At 42.2% G+C, this 24546-nt stretch overlaps 1 protein-coding gene across 13 annotated transcripts in view; it reads right to left on the bottom strand.

Annotated features, from left to right (window-relative positions):
* BCL11B (BCL11 transcription factor B) overlaps positions 1-24546 on the bottom strand; it is a 164753-nt gene that overhangs the window by 64581 nt on the left and 75626 nt on the right. For 8 of the 13 annotated variants that reach the window (XM_083732596.1, XM_083732595.1, XM_083732600.1 and 5 more), the window contains exon 3: positions 22899-23105. The exons of the other annotated variants lie outside the window; for them this stretch is intronic. In XM_083732596.1, coding sequence (XP_083588722.1) covers positions 22899-23105 — 207 coding nt within the window. The remainder of the gene's footprint in view (positions 1-22898; positions 23106-24546) is intronic. 13 annotated transcript variants of the gene reach the window in all.

The following is a 24546-nucleotide window of genomic DNA, read 5'->3' as shown; positions in this document are numbered from 1 at the left end:
AAAGAAAGAAAGAAAGAAAGAAAGAAAGAAAGAAAGAAAGAAAGAAAGAAAGTAAGTTAATTGAACTTTAAGAGTACTGAAACATTCAGGTGATGCTTTCAAAGCTAATCACTTCCAATCAGTGGCAAGAGGGGCTCTTTGTAGAAAGCCTACTGGACTGATATTTAGTAATAAGGTGTAGTTAAACAGATTAACACCAATGCAATGTTTCCCTTCAAAAATAAAAAAAAAATAAAAAAAATCCCAGGAACTTGCTCTGTGTTTGTAGGACTCATGGTATTGATGCTGGAAGATAAGGAGTTTGGAGCTGTGCTTTCAGAATTGCGCTGTTCACAAGCAAAACAAATTTTCTCTCTCCTTGTTGTGTATAGCTAAATGTACATAATTCAGCATTTAGGGGGAAATGGATTGGCATTATTTCAGGCAATGGATATAGTGGGTGCCGGCAAACAGAAAAAGGGTGCTGTTCAGAACTGAAGAGGAAAGAACTAATTGGGAAACGACGCTCTAACGAACTCCTACAGTAAAAGTTTTATTTGAGACAATGCTGGGTTTTCCTTGCTTTGACGTGGCTGGCTACTGTCACCGGGTAACATGGCAGCAGCAAAAGAGAGAGGCCTGCAGTTCTGATACTCGTTGAAACCAGGGGCCTGAGTTTAATTGATTTCATCAAAAGTGGAATTAAGCTTGAATGCCAAATGGAGAGTCATTTCCATCAAGAGCCAATTTAAAGGCTGAAAATTACTTGGAAGACCAAAAGAAAAAAAAATAGAAACACGACATAAACGCGCACCTGCTCTAATAGTAATTGCTTTCTGCCGACATGATCTGAAACCCGTGAACCCCAGTAAGTTTGCTCATGTCATGGGAAGATTGCAACACTAAATTGTCATAGCTGGGCTAGAAAGACCTCGGCCACAGAAGCCAGAGCCTGTGGCTTACTCATAAGAATGGTAGCACTGAAGATAGCGTGACTCACGCGTAATGCAAAGCAGAATAGCCTTCCCCAATCCACCCACAAGGGCATGTTTCGAACACTCATCTCTCCTGCTTAGAACGTTCCCAGCAGGAAAACCCAGATGTTTGGCATATTCCAGCCAGACATCAGAGCAGCACATTGACATCGGTCAAACCGATTCTCTGATATTCCGCACAGAAAGTTTGCTAATCACTACAAACTGTCCTTTTTCTCAGCAGGCATCCAGCGTTTTGGCTTGGATTCGAACGTCTTAGAACTTAGGTGGCTTCTTCTTCCAGTTGGTCACCATGGTAATGAGGACTAGCTATACCCTTTTCGCCACTTGAAGTAAAAAAAAAGGATTTAAGTTGTACCCACCCTCCTCTGTCGTTCCCTTTTACAGTGAGGGGGGGAGGTGGGAGAGCAAATGTGCTTGCTGAATGTTCACATTGTGCGCAGGCTCCTAAGCCCACAGTGTTTCTCAACATTCCTACAAGAAGCAATTAGCCCTCTCACCCGTTGGTTTGCCAAGGAATCCCTGCATGCCACACAAAAGTCTTGCATAAGTTCTAGGGCACTGGTTCCCACTGCGACACCCCGTTTCGCAAAAGCCAAGCCATGGACCCCCTACTTTTGAAAATATTGGTATCTCTGTGGTAGTTTTGGTTACGTGAATGGTGCCACCATACCCTCCAACATGTCCCAGTGCATAACGGGGCTGCAGTCACATGACCCGCAAGAGAGCACGGTGTCCAGAAACGCACATTTTGGAGCACTGCAGTCCAGCCGCCATCTTGGGCGTTTTGGGGCACCATGCTTACATGAGATCATGGCCCCCTAAAATGGGATGTACCAGACTGTTCATGGGTATGTGCCACAGACCCCCCTGAGGTCCATGGACTACCAGTTGGGAGCCACTGTTCTATAGGGCGTATTCTCAGCACATATAGATTACCAACCAGACCTGTTTGGCCTAATCATCGCCCTGCATGGACCCAACATACCCCTGCAGTTGTTTCCAGGGAAGATTAGTAACATCAGATAAGTTTCCCTGCCATAATTCAGTTTATCACTGAAGAACCCCAAAAGCTTTTCAAATGGCTCTTGGGAACAGTTTGAAAACATCTGCTCTTGGCCGATGCTATCTTAGAAAAGACAGCATCACCCTAAGGATAGTGCCACATGATGACATCAGATGATGGGCAAGTACATTGTACCACCCACCTGTCAAAGTGCTTCCCAAGCACACAACAGCCAACTGGCTGTTGGACGCTTGAGAACCACAGTGCAAGGAGTTTCGCCAACCCGGTGATCAGTCAAGTATCTATCACATAGTTGGCACAACTGGTTTTTTTCCAGGGATTGGCTGCAGATACCTCAGTGGCAGAGTAATTGCTTTGCATTCAGAAGGTACCTGGGTCAATCCCCAGCATCTCCAGGTAGGACTGGGAGAAAATCCTATCTTAAACGCTAAAAGAGTCGCTGTCAATCAGTAATGAACTAGATCAGGCTTCCTCAACCTCGGCCCTCCAGATGTTTTGAGACTACAGTTCCCATCATCCCTGACCACTGGTCCTGCTAGCTAGGGTTCATGGGAGTTGTAGACCAAAAACATCTGGGGGACCGAGGTTGAGGAAGCCTGAACAAGATGACCCAATGTTATGACTCATACTGGCAGCTTCCCGTGTTCCCAGCGCCTTAGCATGTCAGGCAAGTTGAAGGAAAAGGCACCTTCTACTGCAAGCAGGAGATAGCAGGAACACTGGTGCAATGTGTTCCTTCTGACATGTCAACAGCACATGAGACACGTTGCCATGCCACATGGGCTAGTCACACCCCAACACACTAACAACCAGCTATACACAAGCTGAGATCCTCTATGGGAAAGGGGAAATCCTGATGACCATTCCTGATGAGATGTTCCACACACATTCACGAGGGGACCTTCACTTACAGGGTGGTCGTAAGTGGTGGTAAGGAATACCCCCCCCAAAAAAAAAAAATGCATGGAGGAAGTCATCTGAATTCCCCCTCCCAAGTCATGGGGAACCCTACACAGAATGTTTCATAGTAGTCAGCCCTTGAGGTCATAAAAGTAGCAGTTCTGCTAGCAATGGTAATAGCAGTGCAGGTATGAGTTCCTATTTTTAAGAATTCTGTGAATGAAACGCTCCTGCTGACTATGTGGCTATAAATAAAGCTATCTGGTGCTGTAAACCACAAAGATTTGGCAGAGTGGCTACTGCAAAATCACAAAGGATGCCTTTGCAGGTGTCTTGCAGAAGCAAAGTTCAACCCCAACCCAATTATGCTTCAGGCCAATGGTGTTCTATTATTTCAGTATATTTTATTTTATCTTTAATAAGTGTGTCTTTGGAGCGGGGGGGGGGAATATATGACTGCTCCCTTTTCTTAATTTCATCTGTTTCATCAGCCAAGAGAAATACACTAATTTATAAACTTGAAGGGAGCCTGGAGATACTGTCACCCACCATTCATCCAAATTTGTCACTAGCATCCCATTAAAGCCATAATTATTTTTTAATTAAAACTAAGGAAACTGGCATGCTTGTGCCTACTTTATACATCTGTTATGGGTTAAAATAGCTTTTTTTTTTAAAGGAAAAAAATGTTTTTTAGACCGCAGTCTTTTGTGGCCAAGGCCTATGCCAAAGAAAACGCAAGCTTGCTTATTTTCTCTGTGGGGTGCAACACCGCCTGTGTATGCCTGAACAGATTCGACTGGCCGTGAAAAGAATTCTAAATAAAACACAAACATGGAATTTGGCAACGCCACAGAAGCAAGCTTAAGACTAATTCCAGCATGCGAACGACTCACACAGCAAGTCTGGCTCCACTATAAATGAAACCAGGCTCTGTAAAATATCCAGTAAAGTTTGAGAGATCAGATTTAAAAGGACAGTGCCCTTATTTTATTCTTTAAAAGATCTTGCTATAATAGCTTGCGCTGGCACAGTAAGCATCTCTCTCTCTCTCTCTCTCTCTCTCTCTGCTGAGGAGAGCTGTTTCCAGCCAGCCAACACTTCCATTTATTTTATTTTATTTCTCCTTTTACAATTACAATTACAATCAAAACAATTTTGCTCAGGAGTCCAATAAATATTAGGCTAAAAATAATCCATGCGATTTATTGGAACTGACCAAACAGGCCGCCTGAGGAGGTACTTTACTGAAATGAAAGGAATAGCCAACTTTATTGAGATGAAAGAAATCACCAATGAGGAAGGGTCATAACTCAGTGGAAGAACATCTGCTTTGCACGCAGAATGTCCCAGGTTGAAACCCCAGCATCTCCAGGTAGGGATGGGAGAGACTCCCGCCTGATGCACTAGGGAGCGACTGCCAATCAGAGTAGACAATATTGAGCTCATGTGGTCCTCATGTGTTCCATAAGGATATACTGATGGGGTGGTTGTAAATAAGTGGGGCCATTTACACATCAAAAAAATGGGGGCAGAGGAGGACACAAATTTGCATAAGATTCAGATAGGATGTTGCACACAGACACACACACAACTTCAGGAATAATTCCTATAATTACATAGAAATACAATAGACCTCACAGTAGAAAGGGAGCCTTTGACCAGGCAACCACTAGGCCTCCTCAGCCTGCTGATGGGCAACTTCAAGGCCAGTGCCTTCCATTTCTTTATGTATAGGGTTCTTTACATATAAGCAGAACTTCAACCAGACAGCCCTTCAAATAAAGTGCCCCCCCCCCCCGTAAAAAAAAGACAGTCATTGGAAAAGGCATGATGCTAGTAGGGTAGGATTCCTAGAGGATCCTTAGGGCAGGATGCATAGACCAAGTTGTGTTGGCAGGTAAAGAGGACTGGGTTGCCACATCGAGAAGGAACAGACCGTTTAATGGACTTCATTTAGGCAGGGAGAAACTGATCGAAAAGCAGTTCCACCAACCAGCCCCAAAACTAGACAAGATCCAGTGATTACTGCTGGTAAGCAGCTGAGGAGCAAGAGAACCCCAAAGGTTTCTGCTACTATTCCAGGGCCTCTGGGTAGGGGGACCTTTAAACGCTGAGAGCAGGACACATAAATATATTATAGCCCATTTATTATATAGCCTGTCCAAAAATTATGACAGTCCTCAGTGGCCCTGCTGTATGTCCGACCACCAAGAGAAGCGCCTTCTCTGTAGCATCCCCCAATTGCTAGCCCCAACCTTGTATAAATTTTAAAAAGCTGTAAAAAAAAAACCATTTCACATGGCTTTTGATAGGTTTCCAATTTTGTTTACTAATGATTTTGTTCCATCCGAAGTGACCGTTTAAAAATCCAAATCATTGTTTTATTTTATATTTTGTATGTTTTGACATTGTAAACGTTGTTGAGGGCCCTTGTGGTTAGAAAGAGAAACTACTATTATTACTACTCATTATTGATGTTGTTGTCATTATTAAAAAATAAGTATATTCCAATCAGTGTTCATGCTTGAGTAGCAAACAGGAGGGTCTGAGAGATCCTGGTCTCATCTGATTTGCCAAGTAAACACATTCAGCTCTTATTTCAAATGCAGATCTGTAACTGAAATTTCACTGGAGCCATTCTGGGAAGATGAAAATTCAGGGCTGAAACCATGGTTGCTGACACTCTTAAGCGCTTCTTCCAAGTGTAAGATGGTGTCCGAAACAATCCATTATTTCTCTCCGTTATCTAATTGAGTAAAGCTCTTTATGCTCATAAGAAACCCTCCCCAAGAACCAGGTGCAGAAACAATAAAGAACATGAAGAAAAGAGGAAGAAAGAGGAGCACTGGGATGTTAAGATTTATTAAGGCATATGTTTTCCATGGACTGGAGATGCACGAAGTGCTATTGTCCTTTGCTGGCAGGTATATTTACAAAAAGAGAATGAGGGAGAAGTATTGTGATCTGTTGACTTCAGGCCACAAAAACTTATGCCATAATAACCTGTTAGTCTTTAGGGTGCCACAATACTGTTGTGTTAGCGGCCGGAAACGGTCATGGCTGCCCCGCCCTAGTCCAAAACAGCTGGAGATCACAAATCCCATGAGCCCCAGCCAGCATATTCTGCCTTCAGGGAACACCTGATGATATGACTGACAAGAGTGCACCAGAATGTGTATACATCACATGATTTCTTAGCTGAATGTGTAATGTGACTCCAGTGAAAAGTACTGCACTTGATAATAAAAGTTATTTCTGGTTATAAGCGATGGGACCCTGTATGTACAACTGCATAACACAACATGATTTTCGTACAAACAATGAGAGCCATCTCTGCCTTAATTGCTTGAAGAGGGATTGACTGTAACTTTCAAGAAGCCAGGCAGAGCGACTGAACTGAAAGATTGCTGGTTTTGACCATGGAAGGTCTAAGCTGAAAACTGCCTTGAAGATCACTGGGTCTCTTTAGAGGTGACCATCTCTTATCCCAGTCTATCTTGTAGGAGGGTGGAAAGAATATAAAAAGTTCTAATAATTAGAAAGCCTTTTTATAGGTATTATGAATATACTAGATTCTGGGATAAAAACAAAACAATCTAACCGTCGTCATAATACCTATTATTTGGGCATAAATAGCTCAATGTTTTAAATAAGACTTTCACAACTAGTGACCTACCAACTCAAAAACATATTATTTCCAGCCCGCCAGATGCATGAAAATCCGCCCCGCTTAAAAAATCAAAAACGAAAAACCCTCCCCCTTCTCTCTCACTTTGGCAGTACCAGGAATGCAAGAAAAATGTGACATTTTTGTTGCTGGTGAGCTGTGTTTAGCTTAGATGGTAACAACTTGGAATAGGATATTTGAGTCCAGATTGGTCAGAATACTAGTTACATCAGTGTAATTATTATTAGAATCATCATATTATATTTTTGTATCAAGATTCTTATTTAACTATACTGTATTATGTATGCCATTGCTATCTGCATATATCTTTTTCCTATGGTCTTTTTATGTATTTTTCCCTTTTGCAATAAAAAGGGGGGAAACCCCAAATCACAGGATATAAAATAAAGAACAAAGAAAACAATGCCTTCAAAATTCAGAGTGGTGTAGACTAACAAACTATACCAAAACCAGGGGAATGGGGTCAGTTTTGTATTTTATTTTTACATCTTTTATTAAGAAAATAGATGGTTCCTGAACAAAGTAGCAGGACTGATTGTTGCAAAGCAGGTATCTGATTCAAAAATAGATCAGTCTGGACCTTCTCTATCACAATTCCCACTAATTCCCACAAAGTGGAATAGAATTGTTTAAAGTGCAGATTTATGGAAACTTTCCAAATGCTCTTGTCATTTCAACTACTCACACCTACATTAACCTCATTCCATAAGTCCCCAGACCTCCGACTTCTCTAGCTGAATTCTTTTTTAAAATGCAAACCTTCTCTGGGGCAGATTTGGACTTGTTTCATTCCTCATAGACATCTTACTGATTCATTACATCTTTAATTTCAACCTCTGATCTCCACATCTCCACTGTCCTAAATCAAACATTCTTTACAATTCTACATTCTCAGACGGAAAGAAAAAAAGATGGGGGCACTGTTTGAAAAAGAAAAAGAAAACTATATTAGTGACTGCAGTCACTTAGTATATGAAATAATATGATGCCCAACAGAGAGGTGGAGCAATAAATGATAAAAAGAAGGTATTTATTTTCCAATATTTCATTCATTCATTCATTCATTCATTCATTCATTCATGGTATTCATTTATCATCCTGCACAATATTAATCCTAGGGCAATTTACAGCACGATTTGAAACAAAACAATGAAAAACACAATAAACCCATTAAAAGTAATAAATAACATAATTAGCACAATACGCAAGCTAAGTTAAAAAAAACAAAAAACTCCCAGCATTTTAAATAGTATTGGCAGTATGCAGTATTTTAAAAGGACAGAGCATTACAATGACTGGGAGAATAAAAATGTCTTAATCCAACACCTAAAAGGTAATAAACTGGGCACTAGGTGATCCTTTTTCATCCACTGATGAAAAATTCATCCTACACAACCAAAAGAAAATACTACAAAAGCACAACATATACAGAGAAACACTCATTCAAGCCAGCTGCTGGGATAATTTATTTACACTTCACTGGATGCTGCAATGCAAGGAACCCAATGAAACCGGTGGTTTTCCAGTTTTTCAGCCTTGAAAGAATCAATTTGCCCATGTTGAAGACCATGAATGCCAGCCACAGAATCTGTGTAGGCTGCAGAGAACTTCTTGGGTTTAGCTGCTACCCACAACAAACTGTGAGAATTAATTCCAGTTACAGATAGGTAGCCGTGTTGGTCTGCCATAGTCAAAACAAAAAAAATTCCTTCCAGTAGCACCTTAAAGAGCAGTGTATCTGAAGAAGTGTGCATGCACACGAAAGCTCATACCAAGAACTAACTTAGTTGGTCTTTAAGGTGCTACTGGAAGGAATTTTTGTTGTTGTGAGAATTAATGTAAAAAAAATGTGCTCAGCATTTCCTGAGCTGTGAACTACAAGAGGAGAACAAGATGTCTTTCTGGGCCAAAATACGCGGTTTTACCTAGATTCCTCAGGCTAAATATTAGCACAGTGACATAAGCATGTGCTCACACACAGAAAGAAACACACATATATAAAGATCTAGCCTAAAATATTTTGGCCAAGTAAAGATTGGTAAGAATAGGAGAAGAACCCTGACTCGTTCCAGTTGGGCTCTTCTCGTGTTCTTATGGTACAGAGCTGCCAACTTTTATTTTATTGCCCTGTCTCCTGTTACCACTTGACGCCACTTTCCCCATTGCCATCTCCATGTTAGGACGAAAGCATTCACCATGCGAGGGGCTGCTGCTTTAAGTGTAGCAAGCCAGTAGAAAGTTGCTAATACTACATACCAGACTTCTCCAAATTGGTGCCTTCCAGATGTTTTGAACAGCAACATCCAAGCTAACAGATTGGTGGCAGTTGCGGCCCCAAACATCTGGAGAGCACCAACTTGGAGTAGCCTTGGAGTTTCTGAGGGCATCACCTACCTGCACGACACACTGTCATAAGCAGCCACCTGCAGAGTACAGAATACACAACATATGCAAAGCACTTCCTCTTTGGGCATTCCTCTCTCCAAGTTAAGTAAGCGTGGACTTCTTAAGTGTGGAGCTTCCTGTTCTTGTGGAGCCTCCACGAGTGCAAGAGGCTGTCTTCTCCAGAAGTCTGCCTTCCAAGTTGCAGAGAGCGGTGGGGGCGAGGCTCCCCCAGTGTGTTCTGCGCCTCCTGCTCCCCCAGTGTGTTTACTTAAGTCAGGCAGAAGAATGCCTGAAGAGAACTTAAGGCAACTTATTTTCAAGTGATCGGAAGGACTCCATGCTCTAAATGCCAGGTGATCAGATGAAAACAAATGGCTCGGCATACGTTGCACATGACCAAGTGGAATTTTGTTGAGGCAATAAGAGAACACTTGCAAACACCGAGTTGTTATATGTGCGTGTCTAAAAACCCCACCGCTGGATCTCAGTGCCGAGAACAAGGCCAGAAAGTGTATGCAGGCACCATGTTCCCTAATTTGTTGGTTCATTTCCTAGCAGATTATTCTTTCACACAAGCCTTCCTCCTCTCTGTTTTTAATCTTTCCTTTTTTTTATGAAGTGTTTGCAAAGAGACATTCAGCTGACTGGCTGCATTTAGCGAAATTGAGGAGTTGTAGGAGTAAGTTAGCGTGGCTGATTTTACAACACAAATCATCCATGGTAGTTCACCCTGTTGCTAAGGTGATGCTGCTGCGAAAGATGGAAATCCCTGCCCGGTTTCTGAATAAGGAAATGTACTACATCTTACCTACGTGTTCGCCTGCTCTGGCTACTGGCTAGAAAATATGCTTCAGCATTTTTTCCTACCTCTTCCTATACCTGCTACAGCCCGATCCAAAAAAAGGTTTACTCGATTTTACAATTCCCACTAAAGCCCAAACTGCTCATGGTGATGGCTGAAAAAGTGGGGAGCCCAACTGCAAGAGCAAAGGGGGCATCCAGTTGGACACTGCTAAGCATTTCCCCAGAGGTACTTTCCTTCCTGGTGAAGACTAGAGAGGAGGAAAGTGACCAGGACAAGGGTCAGTCTAGGACCCCCTCCCCTTTTTGCTGCTGAAATCAGATCCCACACACCCACACTACATGGGACGTGGGGCAGACCCATATTTAAAGACATGCAGCTTGGGCTTTTGTGCAGATTACCCAAGAACAAGCCCCAATGAACGAGGTATTGCAACCATTAAGGCCCATATATATTTTTAAAGCATCCCTCCCTATGTGATGCCATCCACTCACAAATTTGGATGGTCCCCTTCCCCTTCAATATGGGGGGGTAAAGGTATTTGCAGCAAGGAACAAAGCCTTTTCAGTAGCGGCCCCTGGCCTGCCAACTGAGCTCCTCCGAGAAATGTAACCACGTAGTTCCCACATCAGCAAAGCAATTTCCCCGTAATAAAACACATTTTTAGATGGTGTTTTCTCTACTATATGCAATTACTTGGTTGTGTGAATGCATTGCTAAAATTCAGAAATGTGCAAAGTTTGAAAGACGGCTGTGTTTCAGTTCTTGTTCTGTTTTACAAAGTGCAAAAGCAAACTTGAATGAAAACTCTCCCCTGTCTCTAATGGCAACTCCATAGCCTGAAAGGACTTCTGTACTTTTAACAGGGAGGGGAAACCTATACATATATCAGGTGTACATTTCCCCCACCACTGTAGAACCATGGTAAGAAATGCCACACCTGGTGAATTTTCTGCTTCCTATGCAACTTTTATAAAAGGAATAGTAGCCCTTCTAGAAAAAAAAAAGTCCTGCTGACATATTAACCCCCCCTTCCCCATTTTTTTAATTTAAATCCTAGCAATCCCCTTTGGTTTTCGTCTCCAGGAAAGTCTGGCATCTACTACGATTCACGCCACATAGATGGCCGGGGCGGGGGACCCCAAAGTGTAAATAGATTTGTTTATGATTTGGTCAACTATCAGAGCAAAGGATGTAGGCCTTGTTCCATTCCTTTTGGCCTTCGGTCTTCCAAATTAGTGTCACTCCCCAAATATGAAGCAAAGAAGTTTTGGTATTTATTTTGAGTGTAACCAACCAAAAGCCACAAGAAAAGGCAAAGGCTTGTATTATTTCTGCACAATTTTCCTGGATAGAACCCAGCTTCTTCCCCTTTTGTTTTCTTTTAGACTTGCAACCGAATTTGTCTTTCCCCAGAGGTTTCCCTTGCTTGATATTTACAAGCTGTGAATGGGGTTTAATTCAGATCGGTCAGACAGTGGTGTATGTAGCAGGGGCACTAACTTTCTTCTCAGTCCAGTGCTTTATTTACCTCTTTTGAGAGTTTCCGAAGCCAAACCTTCCCCCTTAGCAGAGCCTGAACCAGTTTTTTTAAAAGCCAGGCCAATTAATCTGTTACCATCTGTGACAGATTAATTGGCCTGTAACAGGGTCTCCAAGTGGTCTTTCAGAACAAGTGTGAGATGTCACCAAGCCAGCACTACAACTGAGTAGGGAGATGAGCCTAGGTTCCCGACATCCACGGGGGGGGGGGGCAGAGTATGACAGCCACATTCAGTGGTGAATATGCGGAGAGGGGGGCAGCAGTGGCAATTCCCCAGGCCACTTCCTATTATTATTATTATTATTATTACAGTGGTACCTCTGGTTGCGAACGGGATCCATTCCAGAGGCCCTTTCGCAACCTGAAAAGAATGCAACAGTCCCTCTAGCCCAGGCATCCCCAAACTTCGGCCCTCCAGATGTTTTGGACTACAATTCCCATCATCCCTGACCTGTTTGTTAGCTAGGGATCATGGGAGTTGTAGGCCTAAACATCTGGAGGGTCGCAGGTTGGGGGTGCCTGCTCTAGCCATTACCAGAACTGTATGTGCTCTGAAAGACCTATCCTGCACCCCACAAGCTAACCTGCTGCTTTCAGGTATGGTGGAGGGATCCAATCCTCTTTGCTGAAATAAGATTTGACTGGCTACACAGTTGGCTTCTCTATGTGGAACTGGGAGGGCGGGGGCTGCCATCTCACCTTTCACCTCCGGCAACAAAATGTCTCCGGCCAGCCCTGCACATCCGAGCAAAACTTGCATCTGTTGTGTCACGCTGGCTTGGGTTATTATTTAAGCAACTTTCTTTTTTCCAAAAACCCTCCCATACACACACACACACACACACACACACACACACACACACAGGCATTCCAAGCGATTATGCTTGGCCAGGAACAGCGAGCTGATGACAGCTACTGTCTCTTTTCCACACCTTCTGAAAAATGCAAAAATCTAGCCTTCTCTTTTAATATTTCTGACGCCGGTGACCAGTGTCAGCTCTCCCCATACAGTAACTGCTTTAAAGCGCTGCATAGAGCACCGCATTAAAAATTAATTACACATGCTATTTTATTGATAGTGCATAATGTAATGAGCACCAGCTGTGCTAAACATCCAAACTCCTTTTTAAGATAGCTATTAAAAAAAGAAAAGAAAAGAAAGAATGAAGGAAGGAAAGGGAAAGAAACTACACTTCCAAATGTTTCTCCTGTCAGAGGAGGGGTGGGGGGAGAGAACAGCAACATCTTGTACGGATTTGAAACAGAATTCTTTGATTTAGCTCTACATTTGGAGTGTTTGAAGAGTTCAGGCTCTTGGGCTTGGGTATTAGAATAAAATCCAGTTAACTCTCTAAGTGTTGGAGCCATTGTCTCTCCTACATCCTTGGTTACCTTAGGTCCCTTTGTGTTTAGATTATACCATCTATTTCCACCTGCTAATATTGCAATTTCACACACACACACACACACACACGGATTGGGTGCTTAGAAGTGGCAAGAATGCACTTTTAAACATCTTTAAATACTGTTACCCCTGCTGCTTCTTAACTCTACATGATGAGGATTTACCGAGTTACATCGATTTGAATGTCTCTTTAGAACAAAGGCAGTCCTTAACTTAGATTAATAGCACCAGGGGCTGTGGGTGGAAGAGAAAACCCACACCCCAAATGGATTCTTAGCTTTCTCCGAATATTTACAGTGCTCTCGTCTTGTTTCTCCACGTAGTTTCTGTAACACTCCTATCTACAATCGTTGCCTAAAAATATAAAACACAACCACACACTCAGCCATATTTTCCTGGTTGCTTTCCTATAATAAACTGAGAGATGCAACGCTCTGTACATAATGTTTGAGTCAGGGTTTTTTTTTTTTGTAACGCATATTTGCTTTAAAGTAACTATCATGCACAAATGCCATTCTCAAAACAAAAAAAATTCCTTCCAGTAGCACCTTAAAGACCAACTAAGTCAGTTCTTGGTATGAGCTTTCGTGTGCATGCACACTTCTTCAGATACACAGAAGATTACCATTCTGTTAGATGCTGTAAATATTTTATTCAAATCAATAAATATTAAGTAACGCTAGCTAATAGGGCGGTTTCTCCCAAGCACAAACTTTAGCAAATTCCACCCTGGTGAAATTTCCCCAATATTGTATATTTTATATGTAGCGTCAATATAGATTGCTGTAGTTACCTCTCTCTCTCTCTCTCTCTGACACATGTACATGAGCAGCCCAGTTTCCTTTCACCATTTTCTCATGCAAGGGCTAGGGCACTGGGCAAAGTGGGAGGACTGGGGCAGCGTGTTTTTAAACCTGATTTTGGTGTGTGCTTTGCTATCCAACTGGGCATGATGTGAGAATGGGTGCAAGACCTGTGGGGTTCTCCTGCAGCTTTGCAAGGTTTAAGCCTGCAATCATATAAGCATTTACCTGGAAGCCTAGGGCTTGCAGATCAGAAGGTCGGCAGGTTGAATCCCCGCCACGGGGTGAGCTCCCGTTGCTCGGTCCCTGCTCCTGCCAACCTAGCAGTTCAGAAGCACGTCAAAATGCAAGTAAATAAATAGGTACCGCTCCAGCGGGAAGCTAAATGGCGTTTCCGTGCGTTGCTCTGGTTCGCCAGAAGCGGCTTAGTCATGCTGGCCGCATGACCCGGAAGCTGTATGCCGGCTCCCTCGGTCAGTAAAGCGAGATGAGCGCCGCAACCCCAGAGTCATCCGTGACTAGCCCTAACGGTCAGGGGTCCCTTTACCTTCACAATGCCACTGAACTCAACTGGACTTATATCTGAGTAGATGTGCACAGGATTGCACTGTTAAGAGGCGCGGCTTTCTTTCTTTTTTTCAAACTGGATGAGTTTACATTCCCCGCTCTGATTACTGTTTTGTTTTCCCATTGATCCTCCAGTTTTAATAAAACCCAGTCTGGAATGAAACAAAAGCTTGCTTCTTGTTTGAGTATGAAATGTGCAGAACACATACCATATCATTAACATAAACGTTTCTGAAATAATGCTGCTTTCTAGACAGACTGTATTAATTGTATCAGGCTCTTTTCTTTTCTTTTCCCTTTTTTTCACAGCGAGGGTGGTCTGATCTAGGGATTCTCATTGGCTGACTCGGGAGTATAAGCGCCACACACACAAAAATGAATATAAGGATATAATTGAAGAGGAGAAAAATTATATATTAATATATGTGTGTATATTAAACACACATACTAAGTTCAAGCCCATTGTTTTATTTCCAGGTAATCCTTTTACCTTTAAAACAATGGCAAGAACACACCAGGCTGGCTAAGGAATTCAGTGAACAGAAGGCAGTACAGACAATCTGATGTTAACTTTACAAGATCGCTCAGTGATTTTTAGAACACCTTAATGACTAATGCAGCCAAGCTCCTTGTATTTGAGATATATTGTTTTAAACTCTGAGAGCTCGGGCCTCTGTGTGTTCCTCAGTGAAGCTTGAACTTCCACCACCTTCTCCATTAATCATGCATGTCAATGGCCACTCGCTGTTTTTTAAATATGCAGAATTTGTGATTTCTTTCCATCTTTTGTATTCCGAATCTTTTTCATTTTCTTTTACTGCTTCTTAATATCTAAGGCAAAATTCATTTTTTTAATATGGGCTTCATTGAGCTCTGAGAAAAGGTCTATATTGGTAAAAAAAAAATAATCTGTTTTGTAGTGGAAACTAAAGACAGAGTCCCCACCCCACATGAAAAGCTACTCCTCATTTCCCCCACTTGCATAAGGCTATTTTCTGTTGCATTTTTCATTTGCAAAGAATAGGAATCAGCAACTAGAACAGGAATCGGGACCAAATCTGGCCCCCCGGAAGGATGCTTCAAAAACACACAGCAGACAGACCAGAGACTTAAAAAATAAAAATAGAGTTGTTTTTCTCTAGGATACCTGAATTCACTTATTTTCTCCTTTCCTTTCTGTATCTTTTCTACTTTGTGTGATCTCTGTTCAGATCGTACACCAGTGTTTTACACTGTATTCTGTCCTGAATGCATTGGCAAAAATGTGACATATAAATGTTAGACCAGGCAATGTAAGGAAGAAGTGAGGAAGAAGCCACTGGGGAGAGGAAATGGGGGCCTTGGCCTGTCGCCATGTCCAGGCCAAGTAGGTGCTTGCCACCACTGTATAAGAATGTCCCCATGCACATAGGTATGGATGCAACCATTGACCCAAAGAACTGGTCCAGGGGAAATGCCGTAGCTCAGTGGCAGTTCATGCATACACATGGTTCCAGGTTAGATCATTTCCAGGTAGGGTTGGGAACGTCCCCTATCTGAAATCCCACCAGTCACTGTAGACAATAACAGAGCTAGATGAACCAATGGTTTAAGGCAGCTTCCTATGATTCTAATCAACTCAGCTAGTAACACACCATCTGTAACACAGTTCAGTGCCACATTCAAGTTCAATAATCTCCAAATTCTCTTACCCCAATCCCCAGCTCTCCAGTGCACACATAAAGCTCCCTGGCCAATACTATGCTAGATAAGCCAATGGTCTGCCTTGGCGTAACTCAACTTCATATATTCAGCTATGTCCATATGGGATGCTACATTCACTGCAATGGAGGAAGGAATTCTGGAGGAAGTGCAGATCTGCTTCCTTCACTGGAATGGGGAGAACAGCTATTGTGGGTAAATGAATATTGGGTTACCTTCAGAACCCTCACACCTGTACAAAATTCCAAAAATGGCAGATAGTTTTAGGAACATAAAACAGTAACCCTTAATATTAAATTATGAACCCCATGGAATAAACATATTTGCATGCGACTGGTGTGCGGTTTTCTGAGCTTATAGAAAAGGGCGAGATATATATATATAAATTACCATTACGAGCCACCAATGGAAAGCACCGAGGTATAACGTGTTTGGGGAGGAAGGGATTGCAATAGATTCATTTTTCTACATCAGTGATATTTGCTAGGCATATGGGCAATGGGATATAAATGAGAAAAAACTAGATGCCTTGTACTTTGCTAGTCCGGGTGCACAAAAATATGTGTGTCCTTCCTACCTATTAGTGTGGATGTCTGTAAACATTTCTAGGTTTAGCTGTCTTCATCAAAGTTAAAACCTCAGAACTACTTCCAACTTTTTATATGGTTTTTCCCCCTTTATTTTTTTTTAAGGATTCATAGCAAGTTAATCAGAAAAAGGAGCAATGTGTTGGTTTTGATCCATGCACCACAAGCCTGTGAATTTTGCAACTCCCTTCCAGCTTCTAATTAAACAGACACTAAACATGTTTCAGTGGGAGAATCCAATTCAGCAGGCAGAAGCCTCTCCTTGGAGGCAAAAAGGGACATGGCAACAGAGACGTCTGTAGATATTTAAAAGCAATATTTTAGGGAGTGGGCCCATCTTGCAAAAGTCTGTTCCCTATGATGGCTTTATATAGAATTCAAAGCCTGTCAGAAAACTGAACTAGCATTAGAAAGAAAGAAAAAGAAGGACTAAGGAGGTCAATTTATAATAGGGAACAACTGTCTTGTGAATGCTCCTGCAATTTCTGAAGCTCAAAAAGAGTCGTGGTCATGGGACAATCTTGCTTGCACAACTAACAGTCTATGTCTATGTTCAGAAGTGAGCCCCACTGAGTTCATTGGAGTGGATACAGGACTGTAGGCTTAATAGACTAAAATCTGCATATATGTGCCTAAGATGAGATGAGAAGTCATGGATTGTGACACTAAGCTAGTGTAACAGTCAGGACAGCAAGACTCAGGATCAGGCTGCAAATAGAAAACACCATGCAGAAATAGTAATAGGATGTATTATCAATGGCAGGTTTTATGTTTCAGCCTCCAAACATCCCCAGGCAGCCAGGAATGCAGAATGTTTACTGTAAATTGCAAAACTGCTCAAAAGCTCCATTTCCCGCAGTTTCAGCATCTAAGACCATTCTCTTAACAGCTCCCTGTCCATGCCAATTCTGAACAGCAAAGGTGCTATGCCATCGTCCAGGCCAAAGCTGCAAGATTTCTTTTCTTTTCTTTTTCCCCTAGATATTTTTCCAAGTATGAGTGTTTGTTTTTAAGTTGATTTGAACATTGACATTTTAGTGTCATGGGTTGTTTTTAAAAAAAAAAAAAATAGTTGATTCATTCCCCCAACTTTTGGTAAAGTCTTTTATTTCTTAAAAATTATAATGGCAACAACAACAAAATATTTTATTCATTCTAGTTTTGCTTCAAATCCGAACTAAATACATTCCGAATTAAAATGATGATGATGTGATCCATATTTAGTTTTACAAAAAGGGCTGAAAAAAACCACCCTTGCTTAGAGGAAGAAACAAATTTCTAACAACAGAAGAAAACAACTTAAAAATAAACTAAGCAAGGCAAATGTAGAGAGAGGTCTGGAAAGTGAAAAGCTGGGATTGAGTATTTGGTGAAACTTTCCCTCTCAGACCAACCTCTAATGCTAAAGGAAAACTGCACAATTCTTATCACTGGAGTCCTCGCTATCACCTTCCTTACAAATCCCATGCAAATCAGCTTCTTCTAATTTTGACTACCCGTAAAACAACCCTCTTCATCACAGCATGCTTCAAATGTCACCTGATTCCTTCTGTTTTCTGCACTGAATGAGACAATAAGGGGCTAATAACCTCCTCTCCAATGGTGGGTGGGGGGAAGAAGATGTTTTATTTCAAACAAAACTTGACCAACTACTGTCATAAATGTTTAGTGTGTGCTTTGATATTAACGTATTCTCTAAGTGCTGCAGATTACAGCAGTAACTACAGGAAGCCATGATACTAGGTCGATTCCCCCCACTTAAAGCTGGCACAACTTGTTCAGCAAATAAGATCAGTCCAAAAAACTAACAGCGCACGACCGGCAGAGTAGGAAGTGAAGGAATGCAAAATGCATACGTCCCCTGCTTCTGTGTGCTTTATTGAGTTACTCTTTCCTTATCTATTCTTAGTTTTACTCTCTCCATTATTGCTGCATGTTTGTCTTAGAAGAAGTGAGCAAACAGGGTAGCACACTGGCTTGCTACATCTCCTATACGGGAGAGACTCCACGCGTCTATGTTATGCCAAATAAATGCTGTCGGAATAAAGTATCTATAGGAGAAATGTTGAATTCATCATTGCAAGGCCCATATACTAAGTCGGTGTAGTGGGGTGGGGTGGGGTGGGACAAATCATGGGAAACAGCTCTTGCCTCCACTAGTCAACTCCTTTGTTTCCAGAACTTAAAGTCATCTACCTCTCCTGTCATTCAGACCATGAACATGGGAACATAGAAAGCTCTCTCCTATGGACTCAAGACAACTGCTCTATCTATCCTGGTCCTGTTTGTGGATAGTTTGCCAACACTATGGGAAGTTTTGTTGTTGTTGTTGTTTTGCCTGAAGAACAGTCTGCAAGTCATTAAATAAATAAAATAGTACTGTGTATTCCAACTGGCTGTGATGCCCAAAGGAACAGTGGGAGACGGCTGCTGGTTCTTGTGTGCCCTTCAGCAACACACCATCCACAGGCCTCCCTCCCTCATGGAGTCACCTCCTTGTTGCTCGTCTTTCTCATCATTGCTATCACCTGCTTCTTTGCTAGGAAGAGAGACCATCAGCAAGCAGGCAGTCGCTTCTGTTGCTCCTCCTTCTCCTTACTATTCCCACCGCCACTGTCTAGGCCAAGGTGATCAAGCAGGTTGCCATGGTGAAGAGCAGCCCTTGTCACAGTGGGCCTTCTGCTGAAGTTTGGGTCTTCAGCAGATACCTGACCATGCCAACCACTGACGCCAGGGCCCTGCAAGGATTGGATCTCAGATCCTTACTGAATCCAGTTGTGCTAGCTCCTGGTCTGTTTCACAGTGCTATTCAAGGTGCTGGCTATTACCGCAGAAACCCACACTGGTTTGGAACCAAGCTACTTGAAGGGCTGTTTCCTCTCATGTGAACCCTCCCATCTTTTCAGATCAACTAATGGGTTCCTCATGTCCAGGTCACTGCCTTCTGAGATGCGTTTGGGAGCAATGCAATGCATCATATAGGCAACACACTTCTTTGTTTGTGTTCTGCAAGCATCTGACGACTTTTTTTCATCCCCAAGTTTTTATGATTTTACTGTTGCTTAGATTACCATGTGTTTAAAGTCTGGCTCTCTTTGGAGGGTGTGGGTGTGCTTAAATGCTGTTGTTGTTTTAATTTATTAGTTTTTCATTACTGGATCATTGTTATTTTGTTTTGTGAGTTGCTTTAAAGCCTCACCGTTGAAGCGGGGACAGCAGGTTTATTTATTTTACTATAAATTGGAATAGAATAAATCTTCTGGGTGCTAAGTACAGGCTCTAACACTGAACTGTAACCCCTCCCTGAGCAGTAACATAAATTCATTGTGTTAAAGATCAACACCCCTTCACTTTATCTACTATCTCTTTTTCATATCTCAATGGCCCAGTCTGGACACACTAAACTGTGTCTTAGTATTATGATGCCAACTCTCAGACCCTGCATTCCCTCTTCACCATGGCCACAAGGAGGAATGCATAAGCTTTTGCTTCAGGTTTACATTTACCACGGCTTGTTATGTCCAGACGTGACAAACTGTACTTAATCTTAACTAGGCACTGTTTGAAACAAACTACCTTGAGGTATGGATTACACAACTGGCTTGAAGCCACTAAACTGTGGTTAGCGGAAACCAGTAGCAAAAGTTTCCGAACTGGCTGCACTAGAGGAGAGGGGAGGAAGAAGCAAGTGAAGGGAGTCGAAAGCTCTTCCAGTATTGTTCTTACCATGCAAGTCCAACCCCCTGCAATGCAGGAATCTCAACTAAAGCATCCATGACAGGTGGCCATCCAACCTCTGCTTCAAAGCCTCCAAGGAAGGAGAGTCCACAACCTCCCAAGGGAGTCCATTCCACTGTCAAACAGCTCTTACTGTCAAAAGTTTCATCCTGATGTTTAGTGGGAATATCCTTTCTTGTAGCTTGAATGCACTGGTTCGTATTTATTTATTATTAACTCTGCCTCCCTCTCCTCCACCTATTCAGTTACTGGCCCTCAGCCCAGTATACCTGAAGGAGCATCTCCACGTCCATCATTCGGCCTGGACACTGAGGTCCAGCTCCAAGGGCCTTCTGGTGGTTCCATCACTGCAAGAAGTGAAGTTACAGGGAACCAGGCAGAGGGCCTTCTCTGTAGTGGCGCCCGCCCTGTGGAACGCCCTCCCATCAGATGTCAAGGAAATAAAGAACTCTCTGACTTTTTGAAGACATCTGAAGGCAGCCCTGTATCAGGAAGCTTTTAATGTTTGACATTTTATTATGATTTTTATTTTGCTGGAAGCTGCCCAGAGTGCCTAGGGAAACCAAACCATATGGGTGGTGTATAAATAATAAAAATTATTATTATTATTATTATTGAATTTGGTTTGATTTGGACTGTAAGCTCCTTGAAGACGGGTTGTCTTTGGATTATGATTCTAAAGTTCCATGCACAGTGATGACATAATTAAAACAGCAGCAGCATGGATTCATATGTTAAAAAGGTGGAAATTTGTGCGAAAGTTATTGTGTATTTTATGAAGGTCATGATGCACACACTATGAGGTCACATCCAGTTTGTCAGTATCCCATCGGACTGATGAAAATAAGCCTTCAAACGAGGGATGGATTCAAACCAGAGAGCTAGATTCATCGTCACTTTTGACCCAACCAAACATGCACCAAACAATTTCTCATATATGGAGCAGTATTCACACCACCCGTATCTTTCATGGATATGTATCACAATGTAACTTAGACGGACAACCACCTTCCCCCGGACAACAACCATCACAACTGACATACTACCTGATAGACTTTTCCCAAGTACAAAATGGGAAAAGACAATCCAACAAAAGTTTTAGATTGTAAATTCCACAGTGCAGGGATTTCTCCTTTTAATACATTGCAAAGTGTCATGTCCTATATAAAGATATATAATGTATAGAAACAATAAGCACCTTAGTGAATGTGTCTGGGCTGAACGCAACAAATGAGAATTTACTGCAGTAGGACAATGTCTCATAATTGGAGATTCCTGAAAATCACTTCTAAAAAAAAAGCCAGAATTTTCTGGATTTGCTTCTGTACTAAATCTCATGTACTTCCACCCCATTTGTTCTCCACTGCCCTACCTCTTAGTCCTTTCTCTCTTCATCTCTCCTTCTTTTTCTCTTTTTCTGCCTCTTCATACCGACTTTATTGCTTCTTATTCCTTTCCCTCTTTTGGTTATACGTTTCTCATTAGCACATGGGAAAAGTTGTGGGTGAGATGGGGTATTGTTTTGTTATTGTTTATACTGTGAACAATTGTAAAGAAAAATTAATTCATTAAAATAAAATTTAAAAAAACCCTGATCATCTGGAAAGACTCTACTGGAGCAAGCTCTCCAGCACTGGTATAAACAGCCATTATTACGAGCTACAGAAAAAGATGGTTAAGATGCAATGGAATTCACAGTCTACTCAGAAGTTACTCTAAGATCTGACCCATTTTGTGAAATCGTTGAAGAATGGAGGAATCTACCGCAGTGGCAACTTTTCCTCGGGAATTGAAGAAATGCCAACCAAATGCACCTTGGATATTCAAGGCAATAGCACTTCCCTGCTGCTATGCCCTAGCAACTGGTATTCAGAGACATGTTGCCTCTAATCCTGGAGGTACTATATATACCCATCATGATTAGTAGCTCCTGATAGTCTTATCATCTGTGGATCTGTTTAATCTCTTTTTAAAGCCCTTCAACTTGGTAGCCATCGCCATATTTTGTGACAATGAACGTCACAGCTTTTTCCCCAACTCTGCGCAGAGTTAAAACTATTTCCTTTCAGCAGTCCTGAATCTCCCAGGATCCAGGTTCCTTGGATGAGCTCTAGGCTCTAGTATTCTGAGAGAGAGGCTTTCATCAGGTCAAATACAGCTACAGTCTCCCATAATACCTGTAGGGTTTAGGCTGAACTTTTGAGGAGCGTCTTTTAGTAGCCTTTTGGTATGTACAGTCTGCTATGTCCAGGTTGTTTTTGCTTTGCACTGATGAAACAAGGAAGAAATTAATGAGAGGCTAAAAAAAAAAAAGCAGTGAAGAAAAAGTGTGAGGACCATAAGTATGCCATGTGCCTCTGAGATCTGAGGAAAGCCTTTAACACAAATCATTAGGAAGAAAGACCTCAGATGCTAAATGTTATCCAATTAAGCTTAAAAGTAAACAGCCCAGAGAGATAAAATCTTGGTGTCGGAGTATCACATTTGTGTGAGGATTCTCAAGACGTTAGTTCCCAACTTGACATAAACAAACCAGCAACAACAGACCTGTGGCAACGTCTGAGGTCAGCTAGACCCCAGCCGCCCCCCCAAAAAATAAAAAATTACAAGTGAATTTTAACTCCTGCCGTAGAAATGGCCAGGAGTTGTTTTCATACAGTGTGCTGCTACCCGTGTCCTTATATATCCAAACGGAACTGGCGCTCCCATAACTAAAGAGGACATTGCGTTGGCAGCTGACCTTCACATAGTGACAATAAAAGCGTTTTCTATTACCTGACAACTGACAATGACATCCAAATGTGCCAGTCTCAGTCTGAGACCCGCCAACTGAGACTGCGCGCTCCCCGCAGCAGGGCAGGCTCAGGCAGGGCGGGAATGAGGTCAGAGCACGGTGGAGAGGTGGTGTTGCGATCACCGATGTGTGAGGGTGGGAGGAGGCAGTTATGGAGGCCGCCGGCAGCTTTGCAGGCCTGGACGGCCCTGAGGAGAAAACAATAGAGAAATCTGTCAGTGGTACCTACGTCTGAAGGGAAAGAGGGTGTACAGCAGGAGCGATGCGCAGCTGCTGTGCTTTATTTCACGGCGCACGTTTGCTTAAGGTGCAGAGACGTACATAAGGGCTGGGGGGAAAACTCAAGAGAAACTGGCACCTGTGGTCGTTCTAAGGGAGGAGGCAAAAAGAGAGGCTTCAAAAAAAATCATACTTAGCGCCTCTTATCAAGACAATGCCATTTTATTTGGCTTTTTGTTTGCTGGGAGGGTGCTCTTCTTACTTGCCCTAAACCTTTGTGACAGAGGAGACTATAAATCTAAATAAATGAACGGGGTGATATGCAACATGGCACAGGTGAACTTCCACCTGTGTAACAGGACTTCTCTTTCCTCTTTGCCCTCCACATCCTCAAGTAAATCTGCTACAAAGGGTCCCACTGCAGAATATTTTGGGGGTTCATGGGGGCTGCAGGAGAGAGGCAAGGAAGGAGACATACTGGTGCACCAGAAGAATTACTTTCAGTTAGATCTCATCTATTGTCCTTAGTTCTTATGATATCTTCTTCCCTTCCTCTATAACTCTCAAGTCACAGTTATGCTATATATACACATACTGCCATCTCAGTCTACCTCTGGTTACCACCTCTTCATAACATTTACAGGTTGCCCATATTTGTTGAGGAGCTCTATCTAGAATAAGCAGAAAGAACATTTATGTCTAGAGTTTGGCTATATTCAGCTTCTGTCAGCTCAGCCTTCAGAAATGTGTGTTTCATTTCTAGAAATGCCGAAGAGCAATCGAATATGTATTTTTTTTATTTATTTAAAAGAAGAAGAAGAACACCAAGTCGGTTGTTTTGTAGAAACATACGTTCATTAACTTGCTTTGTTTGTCAGACCTATACTAAAAACAAAATAGCTGTACAAGAATGTCATCTTACTTATTCATCCATCCATCTTATATACTGCTGTTTCTATGAAAATCCAGGAACAGTTTGCATGAAAAATTTAAAATACTCTAAACCACTCTGCCAAAAAAAGGAAGTCACTTAAGCTACCCCCATTAAAGGACCGGCCCAATTAGTTATGGGACTGTGCTCTTATTGCAAAATTACAAGTTGACATCAGAAAAAGGGATGAATTGGGCCCAGTAACAGAAAGGCAGCCTGTGCAGTTCATATAGAACCAGTGTTATATTATCTATTCTTGCCGTATTCCCTACAGCTCAATCTTATTAGGCAGGACAGAAAAAGATCAAGAAGGCATGAAGCTGGGCAAACCCCTTGAAGTGTCTTGTCCACATCCTCAGGCCACAACAACCAAAGATGGTCCCCAAGTTGGTCTTGCCACAAGACATGAGCCACCTGCGTTCCAGCCATCATCCTGCCTGTTTCATTGGCTGAAGCACCTCAGGAAAAGCAAGCAGTTG

Source organism: Podarcis gaigeae (genome assembly GCF_964106915.1).
Source record: "Podarcis gaigeae genome assembly, chromosome: 1".
Lineage (NCBI taxonomy): Eukaryota > Metazoa > Chordata > Lepidosauria > Squamata > Lacertidae > Podarcis > Podarcis gaigeae.
The sequence above is the reverse complement of the archived record's forward strand: the minus strand, read 5'-3'. Positions and strand labels throughout refer to the sequence as shown.